Source organism: Callospermophilus lateralis, chromosome 5, assembly GCF_048772815.1.
Source record: "Callospermophilus lateralis isolate mCalLat2 chromosome 5, mCalLat2.hap1, whole genome shotgun sequence".
Taxonomy (NCBI): domain Eukaryota; kingdom Metazoa; phylum Chordata; class Mammalia; order Rodentia; family Sciuridae; genus Callospermophilus; species Callospermophilus lateralis.
This window is the reverse complement of record NC_135309.1, coordinates 64439211-64461140: the sequence shown is the minus strand read 5'-3', so window position 1 is coordinate 64461140 and position 21930 is coordinate 64439211. Positions and strand designations below refer to the sequence as shown.

At 38.6% G+C, this 21930-nt stretch overlaps 1 protein-coding gene across 5 annotated transcripts in view; it reads right to left on the bottom strand.

Annotated features, from left to right (window-relative positions):
- The window catches only part of Csnk1a1 (casein kinase 1 alpha 1), a 42512-nt gene extending 25649 nt beyond the window's left edge, over nt 1-16863 (bottom strand). For 2 of the 5 annotated variants that reach the window (XM_076856735.2, XM_076856738.2), the window contains exons 1-2: nt 16240-16862; nt 15492-15598 (exon numbers count right to left, since the gene is read on the bottom strand). In XM_076856735.2, the coding sequence (XP_076712850.1) occupies nt 15492-15598; nt 16240-16362 (230 nt within the window). In that variant the 5' untranslated portion in view covers nt 16363-16862. Of the gene's footprint in view, nt 1-15491; nt 15599-16239 lie in introns of all 5 variants that reach the window. The other 3 variants (XM_076856737.2, XM_077109466.1, XM_076856736.2) reach the window with 2 other exon arrangements.
- Between the last annotated feature and the right edge of the window lie 5067 nt (nt 16864-21930).

Genomic DNA, 21930 nt, shown 5'->3' with positions numbered 1-21930 from the left:
AAGGAATATAGCTTATTTCTCTAAAGCTAACACTTCATACCCTCCATCTGTGTTTTCCATCTGGACTAACCCATCAAGAACATTATTGCACACAGATTAGGAACCAGGGATGATCTGCTTATTCAAATCCTACTCATTTCTACCATCACCTCATGTTTTCCACTATTTTGAGAGCTTCTCATTGTTTTAACCCAACCTCCTAAAACGCCAGATACCAAAGAAATCTCCTTATGTAGCCTATCTCACACTGGTCTCCCATTCCACAGAACTTCCCTCATTCACCGCCTACTGCTTATATCCATATTCTAGCCCTCTGGCAATAAAATATCCTCTTTCTGTTACTTCAGTGTTTGGCAGACAGCTTACTATTCTGTTTCGGTTTTTAGCTGTCTTTATAGAACCTGAGTAATAAATAAGCACTAACCTGACTCTGAGATCATTTAAATTTGTGGACAATCTGAACTATATCACCACAAAAACCTCACTCCTATGCTCCACTTCCTAGGTGCCTACAAGTTATAGACTCAGCTTTATGTTTAGATTTTTTTTTAAATGTTACATACATGATGTTTGCTATTAAGTATGCTGTGGTAAAGTGATGTGCATATTGTATATACTTGGGTTATCCGAGAAGATTAAAAAAATTGTTGGATTTGTTTCTTATTCTTCCTAATAATTTAAAGTTAAAAAAATAAAAAAAGATGTCCAGGGCTCTCATTTTCTGTTTTAAACCAACACCTTTAGACTTCAGTGTTACCTGAAGTTCACAATTTATACAACGTTATTATTTGCTTAGAGTACATAAAAATGGGTACATTAAAGTCTGAAGAATATGCTAATAAAAAGCAAGGACCATCTCTCTGTTCTCATATCCTGTTCTCTCACCCCACATCCAAACTACAATCTAAATTACAAATACACAAAAAACTCAAACTTAAGATATTACCATACTATGGGGCTCCCGTAAAGGGATCAAATAGATTGAGGCTATGTTATAGAATTATTTTTTGGTACCAGCATGGGGGGTGGGGGTGGGAATTGTATACAGGGATTCCTACTTGTTAGGCAAGTGCTCCACCAACCCAGCTGCATCCCTGGACCTGTTTATAAACTAAATGCAAGGTTAAAAAGATTTATATTTTATAAGTAACTAGGAGAACTATTAGGAGAGTTTGTAGCTGGGATACAATACTATAAGGGTTGGGGATGTCAACTATTAGGTGGCAAGGTCCTGAATTCAACCCTCAACACCACATATACATACAAAAGAAAAGTTGTATGATAGCTGAAGATTTCAACTTAGAGGTTTTTGTTTCTCTGAGGAATCTCCTTAATGAAAACGGAAATAGCAAATTACTGAAATCAAAGTACTTGAGGAATTCCAAGAAAAATAAATTGGTAGAATCCTTATACACCTCAGAATAAAGTACACAAATAAGTACTGATTCCATCACTATAAGACACAGTAACATTAAAAAAATAATTATCTGTTTAATAGAGGTCCTCCTTTCAGAATATCAGTTTGACGGGGCAGTCATTTTGTCTAATTCACAACCCTGTGTTCCCATCACCTACTGTTTGACATACATGAAATGGTCAGTAGCATTTGTTAATAGGAGTACCTGAGTTGTCAGAGGAAGAAAATTCAAGAAAAATAAAAATACTCCCTGAACTCAAGGTATAATATAATATCACTGGGAAGCATCTACTCATCTTTGATTAAAATAGGTCAAATAATTATAAAATTTAAGAGTGACAGTTTTAACCAAGTACAGCACATCAGCTCTTTTGGGAGGCCCTGGATCCAATCCCCAGTACTATTGTGTGGGATGGGGTGGGGGGACGGGGCAGGACAGTTTTAACAAAGTTAAAAAAAAAGAAAGAAAGAAAGAAAGAAAAAGAAAGTCTTTCCCTATGCTATTTATCTTTGTTATCTTTAGGTTATTAATGTCAGAAGCTTTATAAACCAAATAAAAAGTTTAAACACTGAATTAGTGTTATAATATATTCAATTTTTTTATGACATCTACAAAGTATTCTCAAGACACTGTCTCTCAAACTAAGACTCTGGCCAATTCACCATCACCCAGCCTTTATTACTTTTTATAGGGAGGTCAAATTCTTCCTTTAGAATGCTACCTGGTGCTGGGTGTGGTGGCACATACCTGTAATCCCAGCAGCTCAGGAGGGTGAGGGCGGCTGAGACAGGAGGATCATGAGCTCAAAGCCAGCCTCAACAATAGCAAGGTGCTAAATAATCAGTGAGACCCTGTCTCTAAACAAAATACAAGGGGCTGGGGATATACCTCAGTTGGTAGGGTGCTTGCCCTAAGTTTAATCCCTGGTCCCATAAATAAATAAATAAAAATAGGGCTGGAGGTATATGGCTCAGTGGTCCAGTGCCCTTGAGTTCAATCCCAGGTACAAACCACCGCAGAATGCTATGCTACTGGCAACAGTTCCAGTTACACGGGTTTCTTCTCTGAATTCCTTTCATTGCTCCTATACAATAATATTCATGTATAGCTTTTTAAAAATTTATGGTGCTGGGGATCAAATTCATGACCTAATACATGACAGGCAAGTGTTATACCACTTAGCTACCTCCCGAGCCCTGTGTATAGTATTATTAATAGTATAATTTTACTATTCATAATACAGAGATATAGTGTCAAAAATCATAATCGTTCTTTCCATTTTTTTCCTCCCACTACTGAGAATTGTACCCAGGAGCATTCCTACCATTGAGCCACAGCCACAACCCTTTTCAGCCTCCGGAGTCACTGGGATTGATTATAGGTGTGGGTCACTGAGCTTGGCACCTTTGGCTTCTTATCATAATCATGCCATGTTGATTTCTTTTCCTTTTTTAAGATACTGGGGATGGAAACCAGGGAGTACTCTGCAACTAACCGAACTACATTCCTAGCCCTTTTTATTTTTATTTTGAGGCAGGGTCTTGCTAAATAGCAAAGGCTGGCCTGGAACCTGCAGTCCTCCTGCCTCATTCTTCTAAGTACCTGGGATTACATCTCTGTCTAGTTTTTTGTGTTTATTTTGGTGCTAACAATTCATTCTTCAGCAACAAAGAATGACATGCTGGCCTCATCTCCCTAAATCACCAGGTTTCTGGACCCCTTCTATTCTCAATTTAAACCTTTGAGCCTAAGCTGGACCTGGAGTGCATGCCTGCAATTCCAGCTACTCCAGAGGCCAACTCATATCAGCCAGGCAACTCTGTTCGACTTTGTCTCAGAACAACAAAAAGGGCTGGGGATATGGCTCAGTGGTGAATGCTTGTCAGGTATGCATAAGACCCTGGTTAGATCCATTAAATAAGTAACAAATAAAAAGCTTGAAAAGCCTGAAAAGTCACCAATTTTTCTGGTACTGCATTCATTTGTTGATTACGAAGCCCCCCTTACTGACGTTCATCATGAAAGGGGCCAATAATGCAATTCAGGCTCAACTACATTTCAATTCATGGTAACTCTTCAACCCTTTTAAAGGAGAACCAGAACCAGACTAAATATGGGTTACTTCCTTCTGGCTTTTTATTGTCTTCATAAACAAGGATGCTGTATAACTCTCATTGTCCTTAAACTTCCTTGCCCTTATTTGCTTCTTTAATTTGTGGCCTTCATTCATTACACTTTGAATATAGACACCTGAAAAATTTTTTTTAATATTTATTTTTTAGGTGTAGATGGACACAACACAATACCCTTATTTTTATGAGATGCTGAGGATCGATTTTATTATCTAAATACTAAATATGAATCTTCCTGCCATAGCAAATTGAGCATTCGAAGTGGGGTTGTGGCTTAATGGTACAGCACTTGTCTAGCATGTGTGGGCACTGAGTTCGATCCTAAGCACCACATAAGTAAATAAAGTTATTGTGCCAGTCTACAACTAAAAAAAAGAAAGAAAATTGAGCACTAAGCCATTTCCTTCTCTCTTCCAGTTTCACATTCAAAGTACACTTCAGATTTTAAAAGATCAGTAACAATCTTTATTCATAATCCCTTGGATTCAATTTTAACACAATTTCTGTAAAAACAAAACAAAACCCCAAATTTGCAACTTTCACAAATATCTTTACGATGGGGTTCATGAACCAAAATATTTTCATTAGGGAAAAAAACACACACAAGGCCCTTAGCTACTCCAGGGTTGAAGAATCAAATTTAATAAAGAAAGAACATAAATACAAAAACCACCATAGTTTTAGATATGGATGTACCTATCAAATTAAAAATAATATGATCAAGAAAGATTAGCTATTAATTCAATTTTTTATGTCATCAAACCTGTTTTGCCATTTTTTGTGTGAGTATGAGGACTGACTCTAGGCTTTAGTTACATTAGACAAGCACTCTACAACTGATCTACATATCAGCCCCATTTTTTTCTTTTTTGGCAATAGAACGTTGCTATGTTGCTCAGCCTGGTCTTCAACTGCTAGGCTCAAGGGTGGTTCAATATTAAGAGTAGCCTGGGCTGGGGTCGAGGTTCAGTGATAGGGCACTCGCCTCATATGCCTGAGACACAGGGTTTGATCCTTAACACCACATTAAAAAAATAGATAAAATAAAGATATTGTGGCCATCTACAACTAAAAAAAATTAAGAGTAGCTGTACTCAAGGTGTCCTACCATGTGCCCAACTTCAACCCCCATACCCAGTTCCCCATATTGGGGACTGAACCCAGGGGTTCTATAACAAAGAGCTATATCACCAGTGGTTTTTTTTTTTTTATATTTTCATTTTAAGACAAGGTCTCAGTAAAGTTGCCAAGGCTGGCCTTGAACTTGCAATCTTCCTGCTTCAGACTCTCAAGTAGGTGGATTACAAGTAAGTGCCAGACGGCTTCAACCTTTTAAAATTGACTCATTTCCCCATATAACTAATCTTACACCTAGGGGAGAGAATTAAAAAGCATGTAAGTAATATAAAATCCAACAAGTCTATGAAGGGAAAAGAAAATAAATATTAAAGCTAGATGTGGTCTAATCTCCCAAGGACTGGGGATGTAGTTCAGGGGTAGAACATTTGCCTAGCAAGTATGAGGCCCTGAATTCAATGCCCAGTACTGCCAAAACAACAACAACAAAAACTCTCCCAAAAATACAAAACATAAAATTTCCTTTCATACATATCACTACCCACCAAAGACACTACTTATTAACCATTCAATATTCATAATAGCTAACAAAACCAAATAATCTCTGCTTTTATTTTTTTAATATTTATTTTTTAGTTATAGGTGGACACAATATCTTAATCTTTTTTTTTATGGTGCTGAGTATCGAACCCCGTGCCTCATACACACTTAGGCGAGCACTCTACCTCTGAGCCACAACCCCAGCTCCCTGCTTTTATATACAGTACAGTGTGTATGTACATAAGCAAACAAGTACCGGTCAGGTTTGCTTATGTTTCTTGTCCAGCTACTAGGAAGGTTGAGGCAGGAGGATCAATTAAGCCCATGACTTGAGACCAGCCAGAGACTGTACCCCCACTTCCAAAATAAGAAAGCACACACAAGAACAGAAGGATGCAAAAATTATGAGACTTCAATTCCTTTGAAGAAGTAAGGCTGCTTCTTAAAGTACAGATGGAAGAGGAAAAGATGAAGGAGTGGGTAGCATTTAGGGGTTTGCCTGAAATTTGGACCTATTTTCAATATATACTGAAAATAACCAGTAATAGGCAGGTACATAATATGCATAAGATGACCTTATTTTCTTCTACACCAACTCATTTGTTGAAAACCTGGTTTATTGTCTTCCATAGCCCATTATCCCAACTGTTTTTACTTATTTATTTTTTTTTGCTTTATTAACTTTGAATTATTAACTAAGGGACTGGGTTTTCACTTATATGCTAATTGCTCAGATCTAACCTCAGTCCTAATCTCTTGGGCTGAGATCTTTTCGGTTTTCTGTTAACTAAATGCACAAGAGTTAAAATTGGGATATCATGTCACCTTAAATTCAACGTGTCCAAGTTCAAAATGATCTACTCTACTTCCAAAATATCAAAACTGGGCCTCCTTCCTGACTTCTTAATTTAAACCACAAATTCTCAAGGCTTAAATGCTATCTATACTCCCACTTCTCAAAACAGAAAACATGAAGCACATAAAAATGGTTGAGCATGGAAAGTCCTGGATTGAATGCCCAGCATCAAAGTAATAAAAATAAAATGGTTGAACATTTCCCCCACACTATATAAATTTGTTTGGCAAATCCTTTTAAAAGAGACTAAGTATTTGAGGTAAAAACCATCTGAAAAGTATATAGGACAAAATTAACTCAAACCCTCTGAATACAAAGAGAAAATGGTAAATTATTCTAAAGTTTGATATAACTTTTGTTTAAAAAGTACAGAAAAGCCAGGCTTGAAGGTGAACACATATAATCCCAGCGATTTGGGAGGCTAAGGCAGGAGGATCATAAATTGAGAGCATCCTCAGCAGTTTAGTGAGGCCCTGAACAACTCAGTGAGGCCCTGTCCAAAAATAAAAATATAAAAAAAGCATATGGCTCAGTGGTTAAGCACTCCTGGGTTCAATGCCTGGCACCAAAAATAAATAAACAAACAAACAAGGTCTGGGCTGGGAAGATTACCTAAGATGTAGCAGAAGGGAAAATGGAAGAAGCAATAATTCCTATTTACAAAGAGTCAATATAATCTGGAAAATAAACAACACACAAAGCAATGAATATATGAATAATAAATAAATCCGATAGGCATAGTGAAGCATGCCTATAACCCTAGTAACTTGCTGAGTGAGGATGAGTCAGAAGAACTGCAAGGGTGGGGGATATAGCTCAGTGGTAAAGTGCCTCTGGGTTAAATCTCCAGAATGCGCCCCCACCACCACAACAAACAATCCCATACATCCTGTAAAAACCTAAATAATACAGAATTATGCAGTACTTGTAAAAGTAAATTCTTCAGTGACCAAAAAACTTAAAACTGGTCCAGTAAAACAGCAGTTCAGTTTAAGGATGAGATGATAGGACTGGGAATATAGCTCAATTTTAGAGTGCCCCTGGGTTCAATACCCAGTATCAAAAAAAAAAAAAAAAAAAAAAAAAAAAAAAAGGGATCCAAACATCTTTCCTGATTTTCTGTAGGAGTCAAATTGACCACTACATCTGCCAGGTCCATGGCAGATGCTCAAAATACAAGACTCATAAAAATTTTCTCCTAAGTGAAATGTATCCAGTATTAAGTGAAATGTATCTAGTATTTTCAATTTTGTCAGCACAGGGTAGATAGGAAGGCACTAGCACACACCCACAAAAACTGAATGAAAGAAGGTACTTGTTACTCCCTACACAGTACTGTACAAGATGTTATAAAATATGCTAAGTCCACAAAGACAGTCTTAACCATCAGTTTTCATTAAACATTTCTGCAATAGGGATACAAAGTATCAATACTAGAAGGTTCAGAAAGAGGAACACTAGAATTTTAACAAGTGGAGCTTGGTAGAAGACTAACTTCTATCAAATGTGAATGGCCAAACATAAAACAACCCATCAATGGGGAAAAGCATACTGAAGAAATATAAAAAGGGAAAAAATGGTATTCATGTAAAGTATGAACTTCAGTTTAATTAGATGCACTTCATTATTTCAGTTGTTACCAAGGACAACATACTAGATACTTCTTATATAACGGAGACTTGAAAACTTAAAACCTACAAAAGTTTCATGCTATTACTTTCCAAAGAAGCTTTAAATTAGATCTCATACTTGATGTTCCATAAAAGTCAACATGGAGATAGAATAGTTTGGCAGTGTAGGGAAATATAACAAAGATGAAGTACTTAGAGTAACTTTCAGATTTGCTGAAATACAGACTAAGCACATTCCCAATTCCCAGATCCCAAATCTTCTGAGTGCACATAGTCTCAGATTTCACAGCATTTACAATTTCTAAATCAGGGATATTCAACTACAAAAGTCTATGCAATATTACAAAATCTGAAGAAAAAAAAATTCCAAAAATCTGAAACACTTCTGGTCTCAAGCATTTCAGATAAGGAATATGCAACCTAAACAGACTGACTCAATTTTGAAGGTTCATTTGCAAATCTCTCCACAATATATTTAAGAATGACACAATTGCACCAAGGATGGTTTATACTATATATGCTTAAGCCACTGTTATCATCCCTTAAGAAAAATCCTTCAATACAAAAGTTGCTGATGGAAGCAACTTCGTAATATTGCTGACCTAGAATCAAAAGAAATTTCAAAGGGCCAACGCTACTAACAGATGCTAATAGGTATGTAAGCATGAACATCCTCAATAATAAGCCTTCACTGTGAAGTTACAGGACATTATATTTTAATGATACAGTGTCATCTTTGCTCAGAATTCAAAGCTAAATGAACTAGTACAGCCACATTTCCACTTGATAATTGGCGGCTGGCCTATGAGGTTCAGCTTAACACTTCTGAAATAGAAGTATCAGGGTTGAAGAATATTCCTATTAGAAACTGAAGAACCGAAATTTAAATGTTATCTGGTACTTCTAAAATTTAATAAATGTAGCCAGATGTAGTGGCACACACCTGTAATCCCAGCAGCTTGTAAGGCTGAGGCAGGAGGATGGCAAATTCAAAGCCAGCCGCAGCAACTTAGCCAGACCCTAAGAAACTTAGTAAGACCCTGTCTCAAAAAATAAAAAGGCCTGTGGATATGGCTGAGTGGTTAAGTACCCCTGGGTTCAATCCCTGATGACCCCACCACAAAAAGAGGAGAGATGTAGTTCCAGGTAAAGACAGAATTGATGACAATGGGCAGAGGCAACAATTAATGCACAAAATATGGTATAGTACATTGGTTCCTGAACTTTGCTATATATCAGAAACACTGGGGAATTTTAAAAAATCGTGATACCTAGGCCATACCCCAAGAAAATTAAACAAAACATCAGGTTTAGCAATGAGTCTCTTCTTTTTGGTAGTACCAGGGATAGAACAGAGCCTCCTACATACTAGGCAAGTGCTCTACCAATGAACTACATCCCCAACCCCATATTTAGGGATATTCTTTTGGGAAGAACATTTGGGAAGCCCAGTTCTATTCAAAGAAGGAACAATATATATTCAAATAATGTATTAGCTGTATGACTTTATACAAATTAACTACTGACAAATTGTATATAAAACTCCAAATTTACAGGATTGTTGTAATTATTAAAAGATAATCACATACAATGCCCAAATGTTTAACTTTTTCCCCTCTTCATGTGTAGAAAGCAAAAAATTAGCCATATTGGTTTCAAACAATTGCTCCCTTATTTCAACAGTACTTACCAATGTTACATGTAAATCACAGGCAATCGTACTTCAAAGAACAAATTACTGCAGAGAATAGAAGAGGCATCTTCCAGGCATACTGATTCTTTCAATCTACATAATGCATTTAAAAACTCTTAAGGACCATGGTCATTGTAAAAAATCCCTTTTCTAAATTAAAGTCAACTTTAAAAATTATGGAATTCATTCTAGGTTGAGATCTATATGATATGACAGAACCCTAACATGAATTATCTCAGTATAAAGCCTTTTCCATTTCCCTTTAGTATTACCAGTGAATATTCACTGCTGCAGCCACCAAAATCACTTGAATATTTTGTTAGGTAAATATAATAGTGTACTGCACAATGATAAATCCAGAATGTATAACTATAATCTAAAAATCCACCTTTTCTTAAAAATAATGTCATTATAGAATATAGCTTACAAAGAATCCAAGCGTGTGTGTGCATGAGTGCAAAGAAAAATTTTTCTTTATCTTAAGAGGGGTGTGTGTTACATGACTATACATTTGCCAAAACTGATCCAAACACACATTAAGATGTATGCATTTTGCTGTACATAAATTTAACTGTTTAAGACATGCACCAGTTTGTGTTATGTTAATATTGGTAATCCAAAATATTAAGAGCTATCTAAACAAATAGCCAACAAAAAGCTTTATTTTGTTATTGGAAACAAAAATAGTTAACCAAAACGAACATCAGCAGGGCAGTGGCGCATTCCTGTAATCCCAGTGACTTTGGAGGACGATGTCAAGCTCAAGACCAGCTTTAGCAACTTAGTGAGACTGTCTCAAATAAAAAGTAAAAAAGGGCTGGGGGTGTAGTTCAGTGGTAGAGCACCCTGGTTTAATGACCAGTACCACAAATAAATAAATAAAACGAAAATAGAAAATAAAATGGGGGGCATCATCTTAACTAGGTATTCACTTACCCAAAAGCTAGCAAGGTAAAAAAAAAACTTCTGCTAAACTCAAGGACTTTAAAGACTCAATTCTGACCTTCAAATTGTTAACCCTCTCTGTTAACAATTGTGGTGGGGTGGGGGTTGCTGGAGATTGAACCTAGGGCCTCTCACATGCTAAGTATGTGTTCTACCACTAAGCTACAGTCCCCAGTCCAGGTCACTTATTTTATAGAAGAGATTTTCAGATTTTCTAAATGAAGCTAAATGTCATGATAAAGCTAAGTGGTGCTCCTCGAATCAAATGAAAAGGTATACATACTACCTTGACAAAGGTGGTAATGGCTTTCAGAAGAACTAGAAGTTAGTAGATTCTAGTACTCCTCTGAGACTCAACAGTCGAATTGGGTACACACACCTCCCAGGTTTCATTCAACTCAAAAATGCTACTACCTAGCATTATAACATTATTTCGTAGACTAATAATATCAATAGAACACGTTTCTAGTATTCCACGATTTCAGTTACGCTAATAATTACATCTTTCATTTATCTAATGATCTTTAACAAATATCAGTAAAGACATACCCAATGCAGTTGTCATTTTTTGTTCTCTAACGGCATTGCAATCTTATTCATGGGATATATATTCAATGCCGAAAAGATTAAAATTTAAGCTGATACTGTTTTATTTTTGATAATAGAGATTGAACCTATGGGTGCTTAACCACTGGGCCATACTCCCAGTTCTTTTTTTAAATTTTGAGATGGGGTCTTACTTAGTTGCTTAGGGCCTTGCTCAGTTGCTAAGGTTGATTTTGAATCGAATATGTGATCCTCCTGCCTCAGCCTTCCCAGCACTAGGTTTATAGGTGTGTGACACCTCGTGTGGCTACAATTTAAGCTGATTTTTAATACTAAAGAAAGAATTAATCATTAGTTCATAATTATCCTCCAGAATATCAGACATTTGGACAGAGAGAGCAAAAAAATGTGCATAAAAAGCATAATGGTCAGGGCTGGGGTTGTGGCTCAGCGGCAGAGCACTTGCCTAGCACTTGGAGGCCCTGGGTTCGATCCTCAGCAACACATAAACAAAGATATCATGTACAACCACACACACACACACACACACACACACACACACATTTTTTAAAGTATAATGTTCAAGTGTGGCAGTACACACCTGTAATTTCAGCTACTTGGGAGGTTGAAGCAGGATGCCAAGTATGAGGCCAGCCTCAGTAACTTAGTGAGACCCCCAGTTCGAAAGAAAAAATAAAAAGGACTAGGGATTTTGCTAAAGGATAGAGCACCCTCGGGTTCAATCCCCAGTACTAAAAACAAAACGAAAAATACAAGGCAAGAGCAAGTCTCCTATGTCCCACCCATCTTCTTTATATGATTTCCCTATAAAAGTATATTCCACTATTTTACTTTATTTTTAGTCTATGGTTTACTTGAAGCTGATGATATCTTCAAGTCTTCTGTGGTACTTATTAAAATTTAAAGTTAAGTGTAGTGGCACAAACCTATAATCCCAGAGACTCAGAAGGCTGAGGCAAGAGGATTGAAAGTTAGAAGCCAACATGGGCAACTTGGTGAAACCCTTTGTCAACAGAAAATGAAATGAGCCGGGTGTGGTGAGGCATACCTCACCAGCTCAGGAGGCTGAGGCAGGAGTATCCCAAATTCAAAAGCTAGCCACAGTAAGACCCTGTCTCAAAATAACATGTATAAAAGTGGTAGGGATGTAGCTGGTGGTTAAGCACCTCTGGATTCAATCCCCATGAACCAAATAAAATCAAATAAAATGGCTGGGAATGGAGAGCACTCATAGGTTCAATCCCCAGTACCAAGGGCAAGGCAGTTAGGATATCTATATAAAACATCAAACTGAAGAAATGCTTTCTAGCTACTATCTTCTAAAAACAAGTCTAAAAGAAATTCCAGAATTAAAAGGTTTAAGAGAAACTAAGCAGGAAACATTTACTTAGGTAGGGATCCATCAGTCAAATAAAACCAAAATCTCAGCATGCAAAAGCCAGTAGAAATCTTCCCCCTCCCCGCCCCAGTGGGAGGGTAGAAGCCTCCAACCTGGGGATCACAGGTGTTAGGAGAAAGTTACAAAGAACAAAAATCCTTTCTATTCAGCACTTTGCTTTCTCACCCCAACAAAAATAGAAAATTACTAAATTAGTAAAAATATTTATTTTATAAAGATGAGGAAACTGAGGGGTTCATAGAGGTTAAAGGACCTAATGATCCTAGATCACCAGTCAATACTACTGAAAACCAACTGCCTAAATAAGCACTCTTTTCTGCTTATCTTAATTATTTCTTTAAAGAACATGTTAATTCATTTGTGTAGCAAAAAGGAGGACTATAATAGAAACTCAGTAATTTAAGTCATTTCCTGATGTCAATTCACAAGGTGCCAAGGATTTAGTTTAAAAACTAAGAGACTGAATTGCCAGGCTTCAACTTAACCATAGGTTCCTCAAATTAAGATTCTGATTAGGCAGACCAGCTAGATAGACCAAGTAATTTTGAGGATTTATTTTAAGATATCCCTAAGTATCTTAAAGCAAATCCATAGATCAATAACGTGTACTGTGCATGACTGTGAGAGAGTTTGTGTATGAGAGGTGTGCAAATAAAGGGTAAATCTAAATTTTTACAATTAGTGTTTACCAGTCTAAAACAATGGATAACGGATTATCTTATTTAATCTAGATAAAACTAAAAGCCAACTTAATTCAATATTTACCAAGTAAATATTTATTAAGTATATGCAGACACAGAAATTGTGGGGAACAAGCTAAACTAGGAGGATGGGAAGATGATGTTATCTAAACAAAGAACATTAATATAAATATTTTTAATGCATCAGTGAAAACTGATGTTCTTTCAGACTTTAACACCAATGAACCAGAGCTGAGTATTGTGGCACACATATGGAATACCAGTGACATGGGAGGCTGATGCAGGAGGTTCCCAAGTTTGAGGCTAGCCTCAGCCACTTAGCAAGACCATGTATTAAAGTTAAAAAAAGAAAAAGGCTGAAGATATAGCTCAGAGGTAGAATGTTCCTGGGTTTGATCCTTAATACCACATAGACAGATTATAAATAAATAAACAAAACAAATTCAATGAACAAGTTTTGTTTTTATATACCTGTCCCTAGCATTCTTGAAACAAATGTATGCTTTCCCTGCCTCTATCCAATTATACATTCTACCTTAGAGACTACTCCCAGAAGCCATATATTAGTCTTGGTTGTCCTCCCCAACCAGTTCACCAACCTTTTTTCCTTAGAGCCAGACCCTGAAATCCCATCTCCCCTCCCAGAAAGCCTTAATTTGAAAGCCAGATTCATCTACTTGGCCCCACCCACAGGCAGCCTGTAACTACCATAACCCTCTCTGTACCCACCATCTTACAACAGGCACCTATTAGCTTGCTCACAAGTTAATTTCATTTATTAATGTACTTATTCAATGTATTACTCATTGCCCTTATTGGCTTGTACCTGCTTTATCCTTAAATAAAAGATACCATATAAAATAGCATATTCTTAACTTGGGTTTAGGAAAGAAAAGTCAACATGCTTAATGATTTTTGAAAATCATTTCAAATACATTAAATTCAACTTGGTTTGTGAAATTTAAAAATCTCCCACTCCACAAATCTCAAAAGCGTTATACTAAGCGAAAGATGCCAGATACAAATGACCTCATAGTGTATGATTCCATTTGTTAAGAAATTCTAGGAAAAAACAAGTGGTGGAAAGCAAACCAGTGGGGGTTAGAGGCCATTTTTTTCCACACAGGTTTTTAAAGTGATGAGACACATTGAAAAATCTCAAATCCAGATCATCTCAAATTTCACATCAACCTTTGCTACATAAGATAAACCTGGAATTTTCTTCCAAGGAATTCATCTCATCAATTTTCCATTAAAAATGTCATATCTTCACTGGATTTTTTAAAAGTATAATGTTAGTTTGGTTGTTCCCAAATCAAAATTAATGTATGTAACCCAGTACTTAAATTAAGACTTAAAAAATAGAAACTGAGAATGGAAAAGGATACAGAAAATCTTCCATTTAATTCTCTACTATTCAGCATCTTTTTGCAAATGTTATTTTTCATTAGTGGAATACAGCTCATCTTAAACCACATTTTAGTTACTATTCTATAGAGGGTTATTTAATCTCAAACTAAAAAGAATTACTCTAAAACCCTTAGAGGTTAACCATTTGAAAGAACACAATATATTTTAAAAACCTAGTCATCTTTTATTTGATTATTATTTCTATTTGCTTTCACCAATATCCCATCCTCCACAGGCCAACAATGTCCTTTAAGTTTTATTGACAAAATAACTCAACAGGTTAAAATTACTTACCAAATTGTGGCTAAGTGAAGCTTTCTTTTAACACTACTGACAATTTATTTCAACACGGTTGGTGCTGCTCAGACTGCCATTGCCATTACCCATAAAAAATTTAGTACAAACTGAAATGTGCCAAACATTAACATTCACAAAAGAAAGGGTAATAAACATCTCTGAGAATTTCTACACAGTATAACTTAACAATGTCATGTCGCATCTGCGCAGAGATTACAAACATACTGTCATTCTGTTATCTCCTTCTTTGAACCCCACCGCCTCCTGAAGCTTTATTCTTGGCTTTACAATGGATTAATCCATTCGGGGCTGCGAACGGGGGATTCAAGAAGCATAACTTCTGAACTCAAAGTGAAAAAAGGGCAGTAATATGGGGTTGAGTCACGTCGTTCCGCCATTTTCTAAGCGGAGGAGGAAGACATGTTGGAACAAAAACACAACAAAAGAGCAGCCATTTCCCAAGCTAGCTCCAGTATCAACCCGAACTGGCTAAGCCCGGTCATTTGGGCACCTTCAAATCCCTTCACTGGACAAACCTAAGAACATCAGAGGTGCCGCAGGAAAGAAAGCAGCAGTCAACCTCCCCCTGTAGGGATCAAAGCTGACCTGCACACGTAACTGCAGATGAAAGCCTCGGGAAGGGAAAAACGACGGGAGCTGAAAGGACATGAGTGAAACCAACTGATATTTTCAACTCAGTGGGCGAACTGAAATTTACTCGTGATTACCGGGGATCTGGGGCTGTCAGGAAATCACCGACTACGGGGACTTGGGCTGGCCCCTTCCGTACTCGCTGGGCGGACCGCCCGTCTGACGGGTTCTTACCGTATGTGCGGGATGCCAACCCCACCTTGAAGAATCTTATAGAGTTTGCTCTCGTACAGCAACTGGGGATGCCTGGCCTTCTGAGACTCTAGCTTCACTGCCACTTCCTGCAGGGGAAAGAAGGGATGATGGTGTCAACATCCCTATGGATTCAGTGTCACTTGGGAAAGGAGAAGAGACATTAGCAAAGCTCCGAGTCGCTATTACTAAGACGAAGCGAAAGGCTGGGAGGGGAAAGCGCCCTTTGTAATTACAAAACGGGGCTGCCAGGCTCAAAGGCCTCTTCAGGGGGTAGTGACGAAATCCGCACGTCCTCTAAAGTGCAGGAAAACGATTCATCCAGAACACAGGCAACCTCGGAACGTAATGAGAGGTTTTGATGGAACCAGGCGATCGGAAACTGCACTCATTGGAACATGAATCCCAGTACAAGTACATATAGAAAACACAAAAGAGAAACAGGGACCTCAGGCTTCTGCCCTTCTCACCTTAAGCACGATTAAAAAAAAAAAAAAAAAAGTTTGACCAAAGGACATTTGTAACAAGCTGAGAAACTTCCCAGTCTAGCCAACCTCTCTATCGGGTTCTTTTCCTTTTAGGGAAGAAAGCGGGGGAGGCTCCTAAACCAGGAAATCTGGTTTCCCTCTGGATTCCCCGGTGCGTGCGTGCGGTAGGAAGAGGCCCGAGCAGTTTGGGGTTCGGGGAGGGGGGCGCGCAGCGTTGGATAAACCCCACCCTGGATGATTACCTCGCCGTTGGTGATGTTAATCGCCAGATAAATGTCCCCGAAGGAGCCAGACCCGATCTTCCGTACCAGTTTATATTTCCCTCCGACAATGAATTCGGCCTTGGAGCCGCTGCTGCTCGCCATCCTGAGAAACGAAGATGGAGGCTGGGGCCAAGCCCCGACACCTCTGAGGGGAGGACGGAGGCCTCGGGGGCTAGTCCGCCGGGCAAGGCTGCGGAGGGCGGCAGGAAGTGAAAATCGGAGGTTTTTCCCGGCGTACAGAGCCCAGAATCGGCCAAGGGAAACCCGATCACCGCCAATCAGTCAGGTTTCTTTTAGCCAGGCCGCAATTTTTGAGTGGTTTTCGCGGTTACTTAGGCTAGGCCACTTGTTTCTGGGAGGTCGCCGCTGCCGAGTTTTTACGGCGACGTCGCGGGCTGGAAAAGGGGCGCGGTGAGTTAGGACGGTGATACCGCTGCCACCACTGCCGCCGGCTCCGGCCCGGGGGGACCCCTGTCACTCCGCCGACGCCGCCATCTTGTTACTCCAGCTCCAGCCAACACAAAATGCCCCCAGTCCCCGGGAGCCGCTTCTTCACGGCGCAGAGCACTCTGGGAAAGGGATCTCGGGCTCTAGCCCCGAAGGGTCGGCAGTGAGAGGAGGGCGGAACCGGATCCGTGAGAGTCGCGGCCCACGCTCCAAGCGTCATCGCGTCACCACACTGCTGCGCATGCGCACTGCAACGCCTGCTGTCTGCGCAAGCGTGGCGTGGCTTGTCCTCACCCCCGCTCGGGGCTCTCTTCCACTTCCTGTCGTCGACACTTTTATTGGTACCTGTTAGTCACTTCGGACCCGCCCGCTCTCTCTTAAGCTGCCGGGTGCTAGGCCTAGAGAGCAAGTGAGGGAGAGGTCACCTTCATTTTTTTTTGTGTGTGTGTGTGTGTGGCGGTAGGAAGTCTCAGACCTCCTTGGGAGCTGGGTATCGACCTTTGCTCTTTGTTTTAGGCGGTTTTTAGCCTTTGATCTTTCTTTGGCCACTCCTCAGAGCCGGCCTTTTCCAGCTTATCTTCTTTTTGGAAAGAGGTTGTCGCCTCTGGTGGAGAGGAAGAGAAAAGCAGACCTAGAGACCTGACGACTAGTCATTAGAATTCTACTCTCAACGGAGTATTAGAGCCCCCCCCCCCTTTATTTAACAGTTGGGGAAAGAAAGGGGAAGCAGAAATTGCTCTGCCGCCCTGTGTCCTTGCATTGTCGCCCCACTGATACATTTGATCTTCGAGGAAAAATCCTAGTAGCTACTTAATAAAGAACATTAGTGACAGAATCAACAGAGAAAGTAGGCAGTGCATAAATTATCCGTAGGAACGCCCCCCCCCCCCAAAAGAAGAGTCATATCTTGGTAGTGTTGAAAACGACAATATTGCCGGGTGCTGTGAGACACTCGGGAGGCTGAGGCAGGAGGATCACAAGTTTCAGGCCAATCTTGGCACTATAAGGAGACCTTATCCCCCCCAAAAAAAGAGACCCGGTCATGGTGGCGCATGCCTGTGATCCCAGCGAGACTAGGGAGGCTAAGGCAGGAGGATTGCAAGCTCAAGGCCAGCCTCAGCAATTTAGCGAGACTCTATCTCACATTTTTTAAAAAAGGGTTGGGGAATGTGACTTGGTGAATAAGCACCCTTGAGTTCAATCCCCAGTGCAAAAATAGATAAAAGAAATAAAAAATAAAATGGGATGGAGGTGTAGTTCAGTGGTAAAGCACCCCTGAGTTCACTTGCCAGTACCTTTAAAATAACTAAATTTCAAAAAAATCCAGGTTTGAGGTTTCCAGGGATAACCACTGTTTTGCTGATTTTCTATCATAGTTATACAAAGTTTAATAAAATGCTCACTCTGAGGAATAAGGGGATAAAGTATATACATTCAAAGGGATTTTTGGTGTAATTGTTAGGTAGTAGCTAGCAATGAGCAGTGAAATGCAGGCAAGGTCACAAGTGTTCTTTAAATTATTTTCGGGTCTTTAAACAATTTCCAAAGAAAATGAGAAAGCAAAGGTGGTAGTTGATTTGTAGAAAATAGACAGAAGCAAGGGAGCTAGTTGGAAATCCCAGCAAGAGAAAAAGATTAATGGGACTAACTCTTGACAGGGTTAAGAGTTAATGGGACTAACTCAATGACAGGGTCCATTGATGTTGATGTAAAGCTAGAAATTATAGCTAGAAGTGTCTCCATTTGTCTGGGAAGGAAGATTCCTTTAGTAGTGCAGCTGCACTAAAGTAACTTCTGACCAGCAATGGACACCAGTGCCCACATTAACATGGGATTGACTTGTAGATGACCACCCCATAAATAGGATGGCCACCATGACAGATCCAGAGAGGACCAACTAAAGTCAAAAACTCCATGGCCCCATGTGAAGGAGGAGTTGAACACCTGTTTGGCAAACAGTACAGAAGGTGGCCCCCTGCCTTCCTGGTAAACATCAAACAGTAATAAAATTAGAGTCAGCTTTGTCCTTCTCTACTTGGAGATGGCCCTGTCTCTCTCTTGAGAGTGCTCTCTGCTTAAGCAGCACTTTGCTTTTAATTTTACCTATAATACAGTTCTTTTGTGTGACTTTTGGTGTCTGAGTTCACAAGAACGGAGGTTTGGAGTTTCAGCTCCCTGTTTTACTGTGACATATTTATGTATGTTCAGGTGTTATGGTAGAATGGGGGGAGCATAGAATGGATTAAGTGATCCCCAAAGGTCTGAGTATGGACAGGTGTAAGTCTAACAACGTTTTCCATAAAGCTATTGGAGAAATAAGAGCAGTAGAATGAATTTTTCATTTATCTAGTTTTACATTGTAGTTTAGTCTAGATTTTGTCTTCCTACATGTCATAAAAATCCCTTTTTATAAAATGATACTGATGGTAGATAGTTGTCTTATTGTTTTAAAAATACTTTTATTTGAAAATAAAAAATTGACACTTATATATATATATGACCTCATTTTTGGGGGGGGGAACTGTTGTTAGTCCATGAAATCTCACTTCTGGGACCCACTAGTATAAATAACTTAGGCTTCTAATTCTGAGATTCTATAATTTTTTATATGCATTTGGTGTGTATCTTCATTTATTTCCTGCCTGTGACAGTCACTATTCCAGCACTGGTAATGTACTAAATGTTCTAAAATGTTGTATGAATGTCTACAGTCTGTTCAAATGTGATTGCAGTTGGATACATCTTAAAATTTAAATTTCAGTTTTTAAAATCAAGGATGACAAACTGTGTGCTTTTATGTAGAAAATGATGCTTTTTAAAAATTTATTTTTCTTTAGTTGTAGATGGACACAGTACATTTACTTTATTTTTATGTGGTGCTGAGGCTCAACCCCAGTGCCTCACACATGCCAGTTGAACGCTCTGCCACTGAGCCCAGCCCCAGCCTGAAGATGATGTTTTTATGTGCTGGCTATGACTCAACCTTAAAATCATGTGTCATTTGCAGTAAGTTTCATCCTAAATAATTGAAGAATTATCTGTTGTTAGTCCTGCTGATGTAAAGTCACAAATCATTCCATATTTCTTGAATCAGCAGCAGCTTTGCCACAATAGAAGTACTCTTTTAAATGTAACAAAATGCAATTGCTAGCTTCTAAATCAGGTGAATTCACTAAAAATAAAGGTATTGAATGAGAATTTTTGCCCTTGAGGGAAATTTAGAGATCATCTAGTTCAGTAATCATTACATTTCAAATGCAATTTATAGAGTGTTTTCACACATGCCATCTGTGCCCTTCCAAAGCAAGCTGATTTCCCAAGATCATACAGATTTTGGTGGCAGAGACAAGACTAGACTCCTCAACTACCTAACCAAAAGAAAGAGAAAATTTTTAGAAAGGGAAGCTGGAACAATCACATTCTAGTGATTATTTCTGTGTTCATAGGGAGGTCTAGATAATTAGAAAAAAATTAAGCCACTAATATTTATTCAAGAAAAGGTCACTGGTAACCAGAATTATCTTGAGTAAAATAATAAGGACAAACACAAGAAGTTTTTAGATGTACGCCAAAAACACCAGGGTGGCCTGCCCATCTCTAGAGTTTTGAGGTACAAATAAGCACAAAAATTCAGTGACTCAAAATATGGCACACTGTCCCTGTTGCTTAACTATTTCATAGCCTTGTGCATAATAAATAGCAGATAAGTAAGTTAGTGGAATGACTGAAAGCATGAGGACAAGCCAGGTGCTGTGGCCCATGCCTGCAATCTCAGTGGCTACAGAGACTAAGATAGGAGGATTGCCCAGCCTCGGCAACTTAGGCCCTAATCAACTTGGTGAGACCCTGTCTCAAAATAAAAAGCGCAAAGGGCTGAGGGTCTGGCTCAGTGGTTAAGTGCCCCTGGGTTCAACCCCCAGTATCAAAAAAAGAAAAGTTTTGTTCTGTTTTTCAGTTTTTGACAGTGAGAGCACTTCCTATAGTCCCCATTTTTCCCCTTTGCACTGTTTATGGAGTTTTCTTCAAGTAGATTGCTACATCTATGATAGCAACTTCAAACACATTTGAGATATTCTGCAAACATTTCTTACTTTTCAGGGAGTCATTAACCATACATTTATTTCATTCTTTGAACTTATGTATTCTTTTGTCTCATATGGCTTCTAGATTCTAAAGGTGAGCTACATGTGTTTACTTCCCAACAATATTTTTTAAAAATCATGTATCCATATAAAATGTTTACTGTTGTGTTTCCTTGCAGGAGTGACGAATATTCGTTTGAAATTTTTTAAAAACTTAGATAAATCAGGTAAAGAAAACAAAAATCTTTTAGAGATAATCACCAAATGTTGATATTTTGCTATATAAACATCCAGTCATATTTATGTATATATTTTGGGGAAGATCAGATTCTCCCTCTGAAGGTTTGATATTTGAGTCTTATGAAATAAACTGGCAATAGATTCACAGGAGAAAAGCCATAACAAAAAATTTTTTTATCATAGTTGTATGTGACACAATATCTCCAGATTTTATGCTTTTTCTGATGAAATAGGGATGCATGATCATGTTAGAAACGTGACGACAAAAACAGTATGAGCTAATAGGAAAAGACAGTAGGAAAACACAAGAAGGCCCATCAAGAATTTTTTTGGCCCGTTGGTTCCAGCAAGGTAGGACTCATCCTGGAATGGGAGTCTTATGACCTGGTATCAAAAAGATAGGTCAGAGAATTTCATTATATCCAGCTCCTAAACAGAAAGAGGAATAATTGTAGTTTTTATGGCTGGTTTGGTGGGGTTCTTTTTTTTTGTCTTTTTTGGAACTGGGGGTCGAACCCAGGGCTTTGCGAATGCAAGGCAGACGCTTTGCCACTGAGCTACATCCCAGCCCTTTATGGCTGGTTTGGGGGAAAGAGAATCTGCTTTCTATGATTCACTTTAGAGGAGAACAAGGGGCAAGAGACAAAAGGATAGATCAGAAACTTTGCTTCTGAGGCTATTTATGAGGTCTCCACTATCAGGTATTGTTCTCTGAGCCCCAACAGTGATACATATCATTATATATGTGTGTATGAATAGATTTAAATTTATTTCTTAAAATTAACAGAAAGTGAGACCTACTTTTTCACTGATGGATCTAATTACCACAAACTGTACCAAAACACAATCAGAAGTTGGTTTTTATGATACCAGGGTTTTTCTAAATTAATTAATTAACTTT